The 14,187-nt window shown below is 41.1% G+C and overlaps 1 protein-coding gene across 1 annotated transcript; it reads left to right on the top strand.

Annotated features, from left to right (window-relative positions):
* The first annotated feature begins 6,010 nt into the window (after positions 1-6,010).
* LOC121299030 (la-related protein 6-like) lies at positions 6,011-13,818 on the top strand. The gene is made up of 3 exons (XM_041226483.1): positions 6,011-6,669; positions 9,249-9,447; positions 11,254-13,818. The coding sequence occupies exons 1-3, from the start codon at positions 6,026-6,028 to the stop codon at positions 12,388-12,390; spliced, it is 1,980 nt and encodes a 659-aa protein (XP_041082417.1). The 5' UTR covers positions 6,011-6,025; the 3' UTR covers positions 12,391-13,818.
* Positions 13,819-14,187: the final 369 nt, after the last annotated feature.

Raw genomic sequence — 14,187 nt, 5'->3', positions numbered from 1 at the left:
GTCAATGAATACATATTTATTTATTTATACATATAGTTTAAGTCTCAGTATCTAAGCGCCTAGAGGTTTCATTAGCTTCAGGCCAGTATATCCAACTGCTGAAACAGCAGACTGAGATCTGATAGGCTGAAGTGCCAGCTGACCATCAGCTTCTTTTTGCATCCAAGGCCGATGACAGCAGCTTTTAGAGCTTTTTTACATTTTGTAACTCTTTTTTGTCTTCTTTAGCTGTCCGTTACCTCAGTAGACCTGAGGTATCTCATGGAACACCTGAATCGGTGACATCAAGGAATTACAATTTGATAAGCAATTCTCCATGCAAAAATAAAGTGTGACATACAGACAGATGGATGGACAGAGATATAGACACTGCCCTATGTCCCCACAATCCGATATTCTCATTAAATGATGCTAAATATTGTTACTACCAAGTTTCTTGACAAAGCAGTTCTCTATATCTGGAAACCCACTTATCCAATTGTCATGAAACTTGCAATTAGCATTCTTTAGCTATTGAGAGTATCAGATTTTGCAGCTATATGGATGCATCTGCCTGTGTGTTCATCCTTACCTCTGTATGTCACACCTACCCTTGCATATATCCAGGGAACTGCTTATCATAATGTGATTAAACATTTCATTGTGATTTCTTATTCTGTTATTGAGCACATGCAGCTCTAGTTTAGAATTCACAGCTGTGGTGAGGATGTATGCTTCTGATACTTACAGTACATACTCTGTAAATGTTTCTGTTATTAGTTTAATTGCTTTTTCAGTGTAAAACCTTTTAAATCGTACAACCCAATTATAAGGTTCAAGATCAAAGCCCAGTTTTTATTTCCTCCAGTTGGATTGCTGGTCTGATGAAAATGGACATTCCAGGTAGAGAGTTTCATCACACAAGGGTGTGCTGATTTTTCATGCAGTAACCCACAAGGTAACAGTTAGCCACAGTCCTTCATCATTCCCTTTTCTGACTGAGTAGTTTAGGTTCTTCTGTAGTCAATCGCTGATGAAACTGGCTAATATGATATAGGACATGGATTAGCAACAAACTGCATTTCTAATTTCCAGCTCCCCCTATTTCCCTATTATATGCCAACAACTAAAAATAGATTAGACAGGCAGGGAGTCAAACTTGCATGCTCCTGTTTAAACTCGCAACACTAGGAATATATGAATGACATCTTCAAACTGTTCTAGATTGTTTTGTTAAATTGCCAGCATTCTCCAAAACGCTTGCTGAGCTGATATTTTGAACTTGGGCATTGAGATGTTATTTTTTTTATAAACTACATCAAGCTCCTAGTTGAATGTTCTACTGCCTGTGTTAAATGGAATTGAGCCGGTGATACACTTAACTGCAGTTAAGTATTGTGTAGAACATGTTTCAGATATTCACCACACGTACTCATTTGAACCAATCAGAGCACAGAAATTACTACGGGTAGCAATTAGTTTATATTATTGGCTTGTCATGACAACGTATTTGTTTGTAATTGCTTCTTGTACACAACGTAGTTGGCACAGTAGCCAATAACCTTTAGTTTATTATTTAGACAAGACATCAATTTAAAATAAAGAATACTGCAAATATGGCGGCGAGAGATTTTCTTCTGCGCTGCAAGCATACATTTGCTGAGTGCAGCCGTCTCATGAAGTTTTGCATTTATTATTTTAAGAACATAAGAACATAAGAAAGTTTACAAACGAGAGGAGGCCATTCGGCCCATCTTGCTCGTATGGTTGTTAGTAGCTTATTGATCCCAGAATCTCATCAAGCAGCTTCTTGAAGGATCCCAGGGTGTCAGCTTCAACAACATTACTGGGGAGTTGATTCCAGACCCTCACAATTCTCTGTGTAAAAAAGTGCCTCCTATTTTCTGTTCTGAATGCCCCTTTGTTTAATCTCCATTTGTGACCCCTGGTCCTTGTTTCTTTTTTCAGGCTGAAAAAGTCCCTTGGGTCGACACTGTCAATACCTTTTAGAATTTTGAATGCTTGAGTTAGGTCGCCAGGTAGTCTTCTTTGTTCAAGACTGAACAGATTCAATTCTTTTAGCCTGTCTGCATATGACATGCCTTTTAAGCCCGGAATAATTCTAGTCACTCTTCTTTGCACTCTTTCTAGGGCAGCAATATCTTTTTTATAGCGAGGTGACCAGAACTGCACACAATATTCAAGATGAGGTCTTACTAGTGCATTGTACAGTTTTAACATTACTTCCCTTGATTTAAATTCAACACTTTTCACAATGTATCCGAGCATCTTGTTAGCCTTTTTTATAGTTTCCCGACATTGTCTAGATGAAGACATTTCTGAGTCAACAAAAACTCCTAGGTCTTTTTCATAGATTCCTTCTCCAATTTCAGTATCTCCCATATGATATTTATAATGTACATTTTTATTTCCTGCGTGCAGTACCTTACACTTTTCTCTATTAAATGTCATTTGCCATGTGTCTGCCCAGTTCTGAATCTTGTCTAGATCATTTTGAATGACCTTTGCTGCTACAACAGTGTTTGCCACTCCTCCTACTTTTGTGTCGTCTGCAAATTTAACAAGTTTGCTTACTATACCAGAATCTAAATCATTAATGTAGATTAGGAATAGCAGAGGACCTAATACTGATCCCTGTGGTGCACAGCTGGTTACCACACTCCATTCTGAGGTTTTTCCTCTAATCAATACTTTCTGTTTTCTACATGTTAATCACTCCCTAATCCATGTACATGTGTTTCCTTGAATTTCAACTGCGTTCAGTTTGAGAATTAATCATTTTGCGTGGCGTGGTTCTGGCCCGGACAGGGACCTTGTTTATTATCAAGTATAATAAATTTGTTAGTAATTGTTATCTCTGTCTTCTGCTTTACTGTCAAAAATAGTAAGCGTCATCAAAATAATATTATTATTATTATTATTATTATTATTATTATTATTATTATTATTATTATTATTATTAATAATAATAATAATAATAATAATAATAATAATAATAATAATAATAATTTATAATTTGTATTTTGTATAGCGCCGGGGGCGTTTCTTTACAATTTTTGCCAGAAGCACTGCCGACTATTGAGACCAATAGGTTACTTCAGTAACCCTGGTGCCCTGAAAGAGAAGATGACCACAAAGACATTGGGTAGGTATTGCTGAGCTCTCTATACTAGATCTGCTGATGGCCTATATTGAGGCCCATTCCTGGGATGATGCCCTCAGTCCCGCCCACTGAGGGGATAAAACTGCCATCCTCTTTCAGGGAACCAGGGTTACAAAGTAACCCAACGCACCCTTTCAATTCAAAGATAACCACCGAGACATTACGTATGGGATAATGTACACCAGAGCCATCGCGAGGGAGAAGGAATGGCAGCATATGAGGGACGCAGAAGCACTGTCTAACCCAGAGGTTAGCAGTGTGAACTTACACCTTCAAGGACCCTTGTGCCTACAGAAGGTAAGACAGGGTCTACCACATTAAGACAGTAGAACCTGGAGAAAGCATGCGGCAGAGCCCAGTTAGCCGCAGTACAAATATCAGACATCGAGGCACCTCTGAAGAGGGCCTAAGATGTAGCCAACCCTCTAGTGGAGTGTGCTGCTACCCTACCAGGTGGGGACAAGCCAGCACCATTATACGCAGTCGAGACTATGTCCACAATCCAATGTGACAGAAGCTGCTTACAGAAGGGCTGTCCTAGGGTCCGTGTCCCATGACAGGCGAACAGCTGGTCAGATTGACACAGAGCTCTTGTTCTAGGCACATATTATCTCAATGCCTGCACTGGGCAGAGGAAATTCAATCTCATCCTCTGTTGAAGCAAACGGAGGTGGATGGAAAGACTCCAGTTCCACAGACTGATTAATGTGGAAGGCTGTGATCACCTTGGGGAGGAAAGCAGTTACGTCATGCAGCACTGAAAACACCAGTGACTGTTTCTGTTGATTCAGAGTGAACATTTTTTTCATCCAATGCAAATTTTAATACAGTTGTTTTTAAATAGTTTAGCTAAGTTTATTTTTCTGTGTAGTCAAATAGCCAAATGTTTGGCCTCATGCTTTCATAACGTTAATTTTACCTTTATTATGATTGTGTGTTTGAAATTATGGACAACGACTCTGTTTAACAATATAAAAACAAAACCAATTTGACGAAAACTGTTTTAACAACTTTGTTGTGTGTGTATATTATATATATATATATATATATATATATATATATATATATATATATATATATATTTATTAACTTAATCCTTTACAGGGTTGTGGTGAGCCAGACCCTAACCTGGCAGACATAGGGCACAAGTCAGGACTAAACCCTGGATGGAATGACAGTCCATCACACACACATAAAGAGGTCAATTTAGAATGACCAATCAATCTGAAAAGCATGTGTTTGGACTGTGGGAGGGAACCTGGAGAAAACCCACACAGACACAGGGAGAACATGCAAACTCCACACAGACAGACCCCTAAGCTAGAATTGAACCCAGGACCCTGGTGCTGTGAGACAGCAGTACTAACCACCACAGCACTGTGACACACACACACACACACACACACACACACACACACACACACACACACACACACACACACACACACACACACACACACACACACACACACACACACACACACACACACACACACACACACACACACACACACACACACACACACACACACACACACACACACACACACACACACACTTTTGTATAAAGGGCAAATGTCAAAAGAGATTAGTGATTAGTAGCAGGTTATTATCTCTCTGATCGTTCATTATGGCCTTACAGCTCACAGGTGTTACACACTAAGTAAGGCAATTTTGGGACAATCGAGCGACAGATGAATGTGCTGATGGGGTTGTGCTAGTTTAGACATATTGACATTTCCCCTAGGGTACTTTGCATTGTGTGCCTGTTTACAGTGATGGGAAGTGTTGTATGAACATGACACAACCATCACCATGGAAACTGGCTGGGGTTCATAATTAGAGTTCCATCTTGAAGTATATGTAGCTCAATTGGTAGGCAGCTCAATAATAAGTTATACTGGATACACTGGGGGGTAAAGGTGGGGCTTAAATTCTGGGTATGGGTGAAAAACAGACACACCTGAATCCATGTGCTTCACACTTAATACTAGACTGATTTAGGCCCATTCGTTTTTGTACTAATTTGTTTAAACAAATATTTTAATTTAGTACAGTTAATGCAATGTGGCAAAACATTATTTGAATAATATAACTGTCTAATTTCGGGTACTAGCTTATAACAAGCGCACACACATCTCTGTCTTCACAGTAAAAAAATGTATTGTCCTTTTCGATAGCCTATTCCCCCCATTAATTAAAAATACACTCAGCTTTGACTAGTTAGACATTAATTGGGACCAGCGTGGTGGGTGTGGTCTAAATTTCGTCTTTTTTTAATTTTTTTATTCGGCCACTTAGTGAAACATGACTATATTCACTATAAACCTGGGAATATTTTTAATTGCTTTTGATGAAGTGGCGCGTGCGGCACATTTCGGGCAAACTTTGAGATTTTTACGACGTGGTAATTATTGCAAAAATAACCTTCCCGCATAAATTAAAACAAACAAACAAAAATATATAGTGCCTGAGTTTGTCAGCCAAGATCTGAAGGTCTATTTTTACTTTGGCCAAAATCAAATCCTTTCATAATCCCGTGTTTAAAATCAAATCCTATTATTCAATTTAATCCAGAAAACAGAGTATGAGTCGACCTCGTTGATTGGAGCGTTTTGCTTGCTATTTTAATGCGGTCTAAAAACCTCATAAAGAAATGTAGTTGAAAATTAAGGGTGACGTTCACTCCCAAAGCTTATAACTATAACTTGTCTACCGAGAGTCGGAGATTGTCATTTCACAAAGAAAGAGAGAAAGATGCACGCCTTGGTAAACGCGTTCCTTCGTTGTCTGTCTTTTCTCCTGCCTCCCCCCTGGTTTCATATTGGTATATGGTGGTGGGTTGGGGAGGAACACGGAAAGATGACATTGTCCAATCCTAAGGCCCGTTTCAAAAGGAGAATGCCTCTTTCAGATCAGGAAGTAACAGCAGAAGCAGTTTCCAGTCCTTCCTCGTCCTCCTCTGCTGCTGGTAGGCACGTCTCTTCTGCAGCTCCCTTGCCCGCCACTTCCTCGTTGCCCCCGGGAACTCCTCTGAGGAGAATCTGGGAGCTTTGGCAGGCTTTGGACTGCAACTTCGGGGCTTCCTTCGTTAGGCGCTTGTTGCAAAATCAGTCTGGTTTGCCCAGCCCCTGCCCAGCATTGGTTTGTGGTCCTAGCACGCGTGCTGAGGAAGGCAGTTCTTTATCTGAAATTGAACTGCCAGGCGAAGAGGAAGCAACAGAAAGAACGACAGGAGAAGCAGCAGGAGCAACAAGCTCAGACAATATGAGCGCGGTGACTGAGACTCCAAGCCCGGCTGCTCCAATCTCGGAGTCTGCGGGGCTCGGGTTCGCAGAGGCAGCAATTGAATGCCAGCTTCAGGAGGTGAGGAGCCAGGTAACAATCCGGGTAGCTATCCAAGAGGCCGAGGACGAATATCTCGATGAAGATTCCATGTCAAACCACCTGGACCTTCAAGGGGGTAGCTGTAGTGAAGATGACCTGGGAAAACACGACAAATCTAGGTAATTTTTTAAAAATATTGCTTAGGGAGAGGGGGGCATAAACTGTTATATTTATTTACTTGATATTTATGTATGACTCTTTGCTTTATAAACGAAAGTCAATTAAATGGACAAAGTGTGTATTGAGGCATTCAATATAGTATCTTGATTTAAGGGGGGAGGGGGGGAAAGCGCCTCCCGTCCTCTTAATTCTATTGTCCATGAAATCACTGCCGAAGCAGGCAGCTTCTGTATACGCCACCCACCACCTGTTGTACTACTAGACAGCATACAAATAGAGGGGCCCGTGCCCCAATTGCACAATACAATGGCCTGTTAGTCTTTTAACATTTGTTGTTTTTTAGTGTAGCATTGCAACATAACTTCCGATTTCAACAGACGGTAAGTGGTTTACAAAGTATCTCCCTGTTCCTAATTCGGTCAGTTTGTACTTTAATAAAACATTGTCTAAGGTTAGTGTTTGGTTTCAGTTAAATACACTTATATAAATGCATTATGAATGGTTATAAAAAGGAATTGGGATTATTGATACCAGTTGGACAAGCACATATAAACCAATAACAACGCGAGGGCTGGCCTATTTTATATTATTTTAAAGTACAGCGTCGGCTCCACTGCGGTTATAGGATATCCCTTGATGGAAAAACGGAGAACTACGCCACAAGAATATGACTGATAAATTGCGAATGGGCAGGGTATGTCACTTAGGTTAAAAATGGCAACCTACAGGGTGTGTTAAATATAGTATTGGCTTGCAATATTTGCAGTTACTGTTTTGAGCTATGTATTGCATGTTTATTTGTTTTTACTGGGGCGGAAGTAATGCCTAAAAGCCTTTTTTTGAAGGTTTCTAGACATATAGTAACTCTTATCTCCCATTCCCCCGTCAATCACATCAGGCTGAAGTAGGTTGTGGGCAGGCTGCTAATAAGCCCATAATAATTTAAGCACATTGCAGACTTGTTAGACCTGGCCCTACACTCTGACTGTGTTGACATGTGTTATTTGTATATGTGAATTACTGGTTGGCAATTTGTCATTGTGGTTGGTCAGAACCTTCTCAATAGATGACTCGTACTTGCATTTATTTAAATCTTTTTAGAAATGGTTGGCAATTTGTCATTGTGGTTGGTCAGAACCTTCTCAATAGATGACTCGTACTTGCATTTATTTTAATCTTTTTAGTATTGTAGTTAAAAAAAAAAAAAAAAAAAACTTAAATGTATAAACACAAAGAAGTGTTAACATCACTCCCAAAAAGACACACTTGTCTGAATGATCTCTCCTACTGTGGTGGTTGTTGCTGTAATTGTTTGTGATGAGAGCAGGCCTGTGCTGGACAGGGTCTGACAGGTCTGTTCCTGCAGTATGAAGTGTGATGGTAGGTTGCTCTGAGGTAACCTGTTGCTTGGTCATGTTTAATTTAAGCACATGTGTTCCGTCTTTGTGCTTGCAGGCTAGAAGTGTTCACACCTTAGCCTTGCATATGTTTATTTTGCGAAGCCAATTCGATAGTGTTATTAACTGTCCCCTCCTATTCTGCAGGGATGAGGTTTGAGGCCTACACTTCAAGCAGGAAGCAGTGCCTGATAGCACACTTGCCTTTCTGCGTTTTTAAATACAACAAATTGAGTGCAATTGGTTGTTAAAGAGGCATCTAAAGAGCTGATGGATAATGAAATCCTTTAGTCCAAGTTCTGGGTGTATATTGAAACCAACATTGTGGATGTAAGCCTAGGTCATGCTAGTTGTACATAGCCCAAATGAAACCAAAAGAAAGTTTCTTGGAATGAAAATATTCAGTTTGAACTCCAAACCTGCAAGTAGTGCTTGATGTGAGGACACTATCCAATCTTTTAAAATAGGTTTCTGACATGTTACCATAGAGGGTTAAAATGACCTAGACTAGCGAGTGTATTCCTTTGTCATAGCCCTATAAGTAAAGCAAGCTAACCTTTTATCTTTGGCCTGCAAGGGTAACTCTTAACAGCAGTATGCCCCAGAGATTTGAGAGCAATGGCTGGAACTTATTGATATAATGCCATGATGCATTTTAATAGTGCTTTAAAATATATTGCACAACCCATAAAATAACTAAAATATCAACCACTAATGTGCCCTCCATAATACAAGTAAAAGTAGAGTGACTTAATTCTTAACAGCCACAATACGCAATCATACTCAGAGACTGAGTGACTGTAAAGCTGTGCAAAGTTTCAGGCAGAGAACTCTAAATACACCTGAAAATAAAATATGGTCATCCGATTCATAGGAAAATCCTTCTAACCATTGCCAAAAGTCAAGGAGACATTGGACTATGGAGGCAACACCCGCATCCATGACCGCCTTTAATCGGTGGCAGTTCCCAATGGTATTCGAGCCAGGTACATTTAAACTTCTCTCTTTGCAGTCTACCCCTACAGTCAAATGTCCTCTTTACCTAAAAGCTGTGTCCCATTCCCCCTAAGGTTAAATCTGTTCAGATGAGATTTAAATTTTTGTTCAATGTAATTTCCAGTGAGGTGTCTGTAGTTTTGTGAGCAGTGCTGCCCCAGTCTGACCCCGATGCCTCTCCTTAGCGGTGCAGGGACAAGCGGTGGGGAGCTCGAAGAGGACAGCTGGCAGCCCCCTGACCCCGAGCTCACCTGGAAGCTCATCAACCAGATCGAGTACTACCTGTCTGATGAGAACCTGGAGCGCGATGCTTTCCTTCTCAAACACGTCCGCCGCAATAAGCTGGGCTTCGTCAGCGTCAAGCTTCTCACCTCCTTCAAGAAGGTACTGCGAGGGATTGTGTATGAAATACACCCAGCTGTGGTGAAATCAGATGAGCCAGTCCTGTAACAACTCGCATCAGGGCAAGAGCTCTGAAAGATATTGGAAAGTCTCTGAAGAGTAAATGGCTTGGTCCACGATACGTTATTTACCATTTGACTGCTGTGTTGTATGTAGCTTGATAATGTACTTTTCAACAATCATGATTGATTTTATATTTATATTCCCAAATCCTTGTCCATAAGTTGTGTTGACCAGTTATTTCCGTATGATATACTGTGTATGAATTACCCTATCAGTCTAAATATCCAACATTTGGATCGAACAAGTTCAGTGGGGGTGTGAACTGGGTTATTAATGTGCATGACAACAGGCGATTTCATGCCTAAGGTATCATGGGTCCCGGTTACTATCCCAGCAGTATAAATAATAAATTCTGCTTCATTTTTTGGGGAATGTGTTTTAACCCAAATTTAAGAAGTATTAGTCGCTTGCACAGTAGTACTTTGGAAAATACTGTGATGCTTAGAAAGACCAAACGATACATAGTCAAATAAAAATAAGTGGTAAACACTGATTTATAAAGGATTTGTGGATACAACAAACACGATTTTATGTTGAAAAAGATATTGTAGTAATACATACAACAGCAATGGTTAGTAATGTTTTATCTGTAGTATGTTCAGTAACACTTTATAGAACAAATAACATTTATTCTAGTAAATCTTAGTAAATGAGTGCCATCATTTCACATTTTTCCATATGAAAGACATGCTCATTATGGGAAGTGTGTGTACAATTGTTTTAATTTGACTGAATGTTCAAGGTTTTCTGCTATGAAAAGTCTTTAATACAGAAAAATGTGAGACCTACAATTACCATAATTTTATATTCAGTTAGATTTAATGAAATTCTGTTTGCTCAAAGTTCTCTCGTTCATTGCAAAGGGCTTTTCAAAATGTCAATGTCTCCTTTCTTTCCCAATGACAAGGAACCATATTTCATGTAGAGGGACACAGTTAGGCCTTCGTGTCTAACACTCTAAAACTGAGCAACTCGAAGGCTCTACCTTTCTGCACTGCAACCCAACTCTCAACTACTGAGCTACTCAAACCCACTGCTTTCCGCACTGCAGCACATTGCTTTCTCAAACCACTGAGTTACTAAAACCCACTGCCTCCCACTCTGCAGCCCAGAAGTTCACTCTTCAGCGGTATATCCAAAAGTGGCTTTTATGGTCTTTCAGGGGGACACACACATTCAACAGTATCTTGCACACTAAAGCATGTAGGAACAGATTTCCCAAGAGGCTCTTGTTTTCACCTTTCTCCTGCCTGAAATTAATTGGTTAATGTGCTCCCAATGTAGCTCTCCCTCTGGGATTGTGCGTGCCTGCTCTTAGCCCTGAATGTATGGTTCTGATGCTCTTTACTTTGTGCCCTTCTGTTACCAAATGTATTGACATTCAACCTCAGGAAATGCTGCTTCCAAGTAGATGTCAAAAAAGAGAACTTGCAAATATCTGTTGCAAAACTAAAAACAGTCACACTGAGAAGGTACCACAAGGAGAACTTGGTGTATTCTGGAAACGGAGCACGTTTTGGCTTTCATGCCATGTTGAAAGCAGACATGCAACAAATTGATTTACAGTTTAAATACATTTTAAAAAGCACATTTATCTAGTGGTATTAAGTTAATGTCTGTACATGTGTGTTGATTTTTGATAAATTGTTTGAGGAACGCCTGTTTTACTACTGTAGTCAATGTTTCCAAAGCTTTGTGTTTCTGACTGATTTTCTCTGTCTCCAGGTGAAGCACCTGACACGAGACTGGCGGACAACAGCCTATGCCTTGCGCCACTCCCAACTTCTGGAGCTGAACGAGGAGGGGCGGAAAGTACGGCGCAAGGCAGCGGTGCCTGTGTTCGCCAGTGAGAATCTACCAAGCCGCATGCTGCTGGTGAGCGAGCTGCACCTGTGGCCTGAGCTGGCTGGAACTGCCGGGGGGCAGGACAGTGCCGGGGGGGCCGAGCAGCAGGAGAAGCTGATGGAGCACCTGCTCAAAGTGTTTGGCGCATACGGGGTCATCGCCTCTGTCCGTGTCCTCAAACCTGGCAAGGAGCTTCCAGCAGACCTCAAGAAGTTCAGTGGCCGTTACACCCAGCTGGGCACCTGTGAGTGCGCCATCGTGGAATTTGAAGAGGTGGAGGCTGCGATTAATGCTCACAAGGTTCTGGGAGGCAGCAATGTGGTGGTTGGAACAGGGGAAGAGCAGCAGCAGCAAGAGGAGGAGGAGGCGGCAGCCTCTGTTGGGGCCATTGTAGGGGCTAAGGTGATCCTGATCGGTACCAAACCCCCGAAGAAAAAGGTCCAAAAGGACAAGCAGCAGGACGATGGCTCTAGAAAGAATCGCTCTGTCAACAGCAGGGTCCGAGAGTTGCAGTATATCGGAGACGACGCCTGCAGCTCCTCCGAGACAGAGAGCAACCCCACCTCACCAAGGCTGGCCCGCAAGGCCCGGCCGAACAAGCTGAGCCCTCCCGGAGGGGGCTACCACCAGAACCACCTAAGCCCTAGCGTCTCCCCTCGATCCAGCCCATGGAACAGCCCCAGAACCAGCCCCTTGGTGCAGCGCAAGTCCCCTCACAGCCACAAATTTCCCCTGGCCAGTGTGGGAAGACTGAGCCCAGAGCCAGGTCAACGCAAGTGGGCTGACTACTCTTCGGACAGCAGCCTGACCCCCTCTGGGAGCCCCTGGGTGCAGCGGCGCAGGCAGGTGACATCTCGGGAGAGCAGCCCTGTCGGGAGCCCCATGCTAGGCCGCAAGATCCAGAACGCAGACGGGTTGCCACCAGGGGTAGTCAGACTGCCAAGAGGACCAGATGGAACCAGGGGCTTCCACAACAACTCCTTGGGGGACAGGGGCAAATGCACCCTTCTTGAGTAACATTGAAACAATTCCTCCTCCACCCCTCGTTTTGAGTTGAGAGCAGTAGGAAAAAACATTTCACAGCCTGGTGACTTAAAGGGAAGGAAATGGACAGACTAAATTTAAAGAACAAGACTGAATTGTTCTAGTGGCTATTTTATTTTTGTATTTTTTGTTTTGAAGACTTTCTATTTTTGTGTTTCTCAAAAGCCATAGTCTTAAGTTGGTGGTTCTTAATTTGTATATTTGTACTGACAGTTTATAAGCTGCATTGCTTTTCTTTTTTTATGTGCGTGTTAGCTTTGTGTTTTGTATAAGTTTGTCGGAGCAGAAGTGGTATATTGGTGAAAATGATAGTGGAAATGATGAGGTATGGTAGCTTTTCTAAAAGTGGCATCCATGAATGAGTAAAAGGGAGAAATATAGATATAGTCTGACCTGATAAAATGGCATTTCGAATTAAGTAGGTAGATTTTGTTTAGTGACAGCTTCACTAATAAGTTTTATTAAAGGGGACTGAATTAGGTAAGAAGCTGTAAACCTGAATGTGTCACTCAAAACCTGAATGCATTGGTCATTGTGGAACAGAAGTGGATTTAGTACAAGGTTGACACCGATCAATCTTATAAAGATAACTGAAATATAAAGATGTACTGGAGTTGCACAAATTCCATAATCCTAAAACAATAGTTCTATACCCTGTATTGATAACTAGACAACTTTTATATTGTGCTTAACTGCATAGGAATCGGTTAGTTGTCAGCCTTTTTAAAGTTATTTGTGTTTTGTATATCTATTTTAAGGGACAAAATAAAATGCACTGTTTCCAGTTGGTGCAGTAAGCTGTTGACCATTTTGTATCCTTAGCAAAGATTATGGCTTTAGGTTTCCTTGGCAACATATGAGACATCAAATCAACTGTGATGTCTGTTTGCTTTTCCAGAGTATGAATGTCAGGTGCTGCTGCCCTTCTGCACCTCATTCACAGTGTAGTCTGGTTCAGCCATGGATCAAAGGAACAGAAATAACTATTGGAAGTGTCACTTTTAGTAAATAAAACATATCTCATTTCTTTCTCTTTTTACATGTCAAAGAGACTGTGTATATAAACGTAAATTTAATATATTAAACTTGTTAGACATTTTTTCCTGCCAGGTATATGGAATGTGTTTAGGAGGACTCGGTCATCCCTGTGTGGTAATCTGTTGGTTCGAAGCACGGGGCCCTTGGTTTCCTCTGTTTTTCTGTCACCCCTGATCGAGTGGAGGGGTCACTTCCTGTCCTATGAGAACCATTCTGGGAATGGACTCGAAGTGGACACTGTGACACACCTGAAATGAAGCCATGCTTCCTGTTGAATCATTCAAAGCTGTTCTGTACAAAAAGGGATTAAAAAAAAATGTATATAATGTACTTCCTCTTGTACAAATAAAGCACTGAAATGTCTTTGCTTGTGGCAGATTCTTTTTTTGAGACAGAATATTTCTTTAAGTAGCTTCACGTTTGTTTTCGTGGTGCTGTACTTGTGAATGGTTCAAGGTTGTGTTTATCCAATGTTGGTGTTAAAGAACTGCAGCCTGCCTCATTTGGCCACAAAAATATTCTTAAAGCAAGGGAAACCAAACACAAAACACATACCAAGAAAGCACTGTATGCTATCCACGTATTTGCTAAATGTGTTTTGACTGCATATATATTTATTATAAATATATTATACTCTTGCATATAGAGTGGCTCTCAAAGGTATTCACCCCCTTGGACTTTTCCACATTTTGTGTTACAACACGGAATCAAAATGGATCACCGTGTAACATT

The sequence above is a fragment of the Polyodon spathula genome, chromosome 24 (assembly GCF_017654505.1).
Source record: "Polyodon spathula isolate WHYD16114869_AA chromosome 24, ASM1765450v1, whole genome shotgun sequence".
Classification (NCBI taxonomy): Eukaryota; Metazoa; Chordata; class Actinopteri; order Acipenseriformes; family Polyodontidae; genus Polyodon; species Polyodon spathula.
This window is presented reverse-complemented; position numbering and strand designations above follow the sequence as displayed.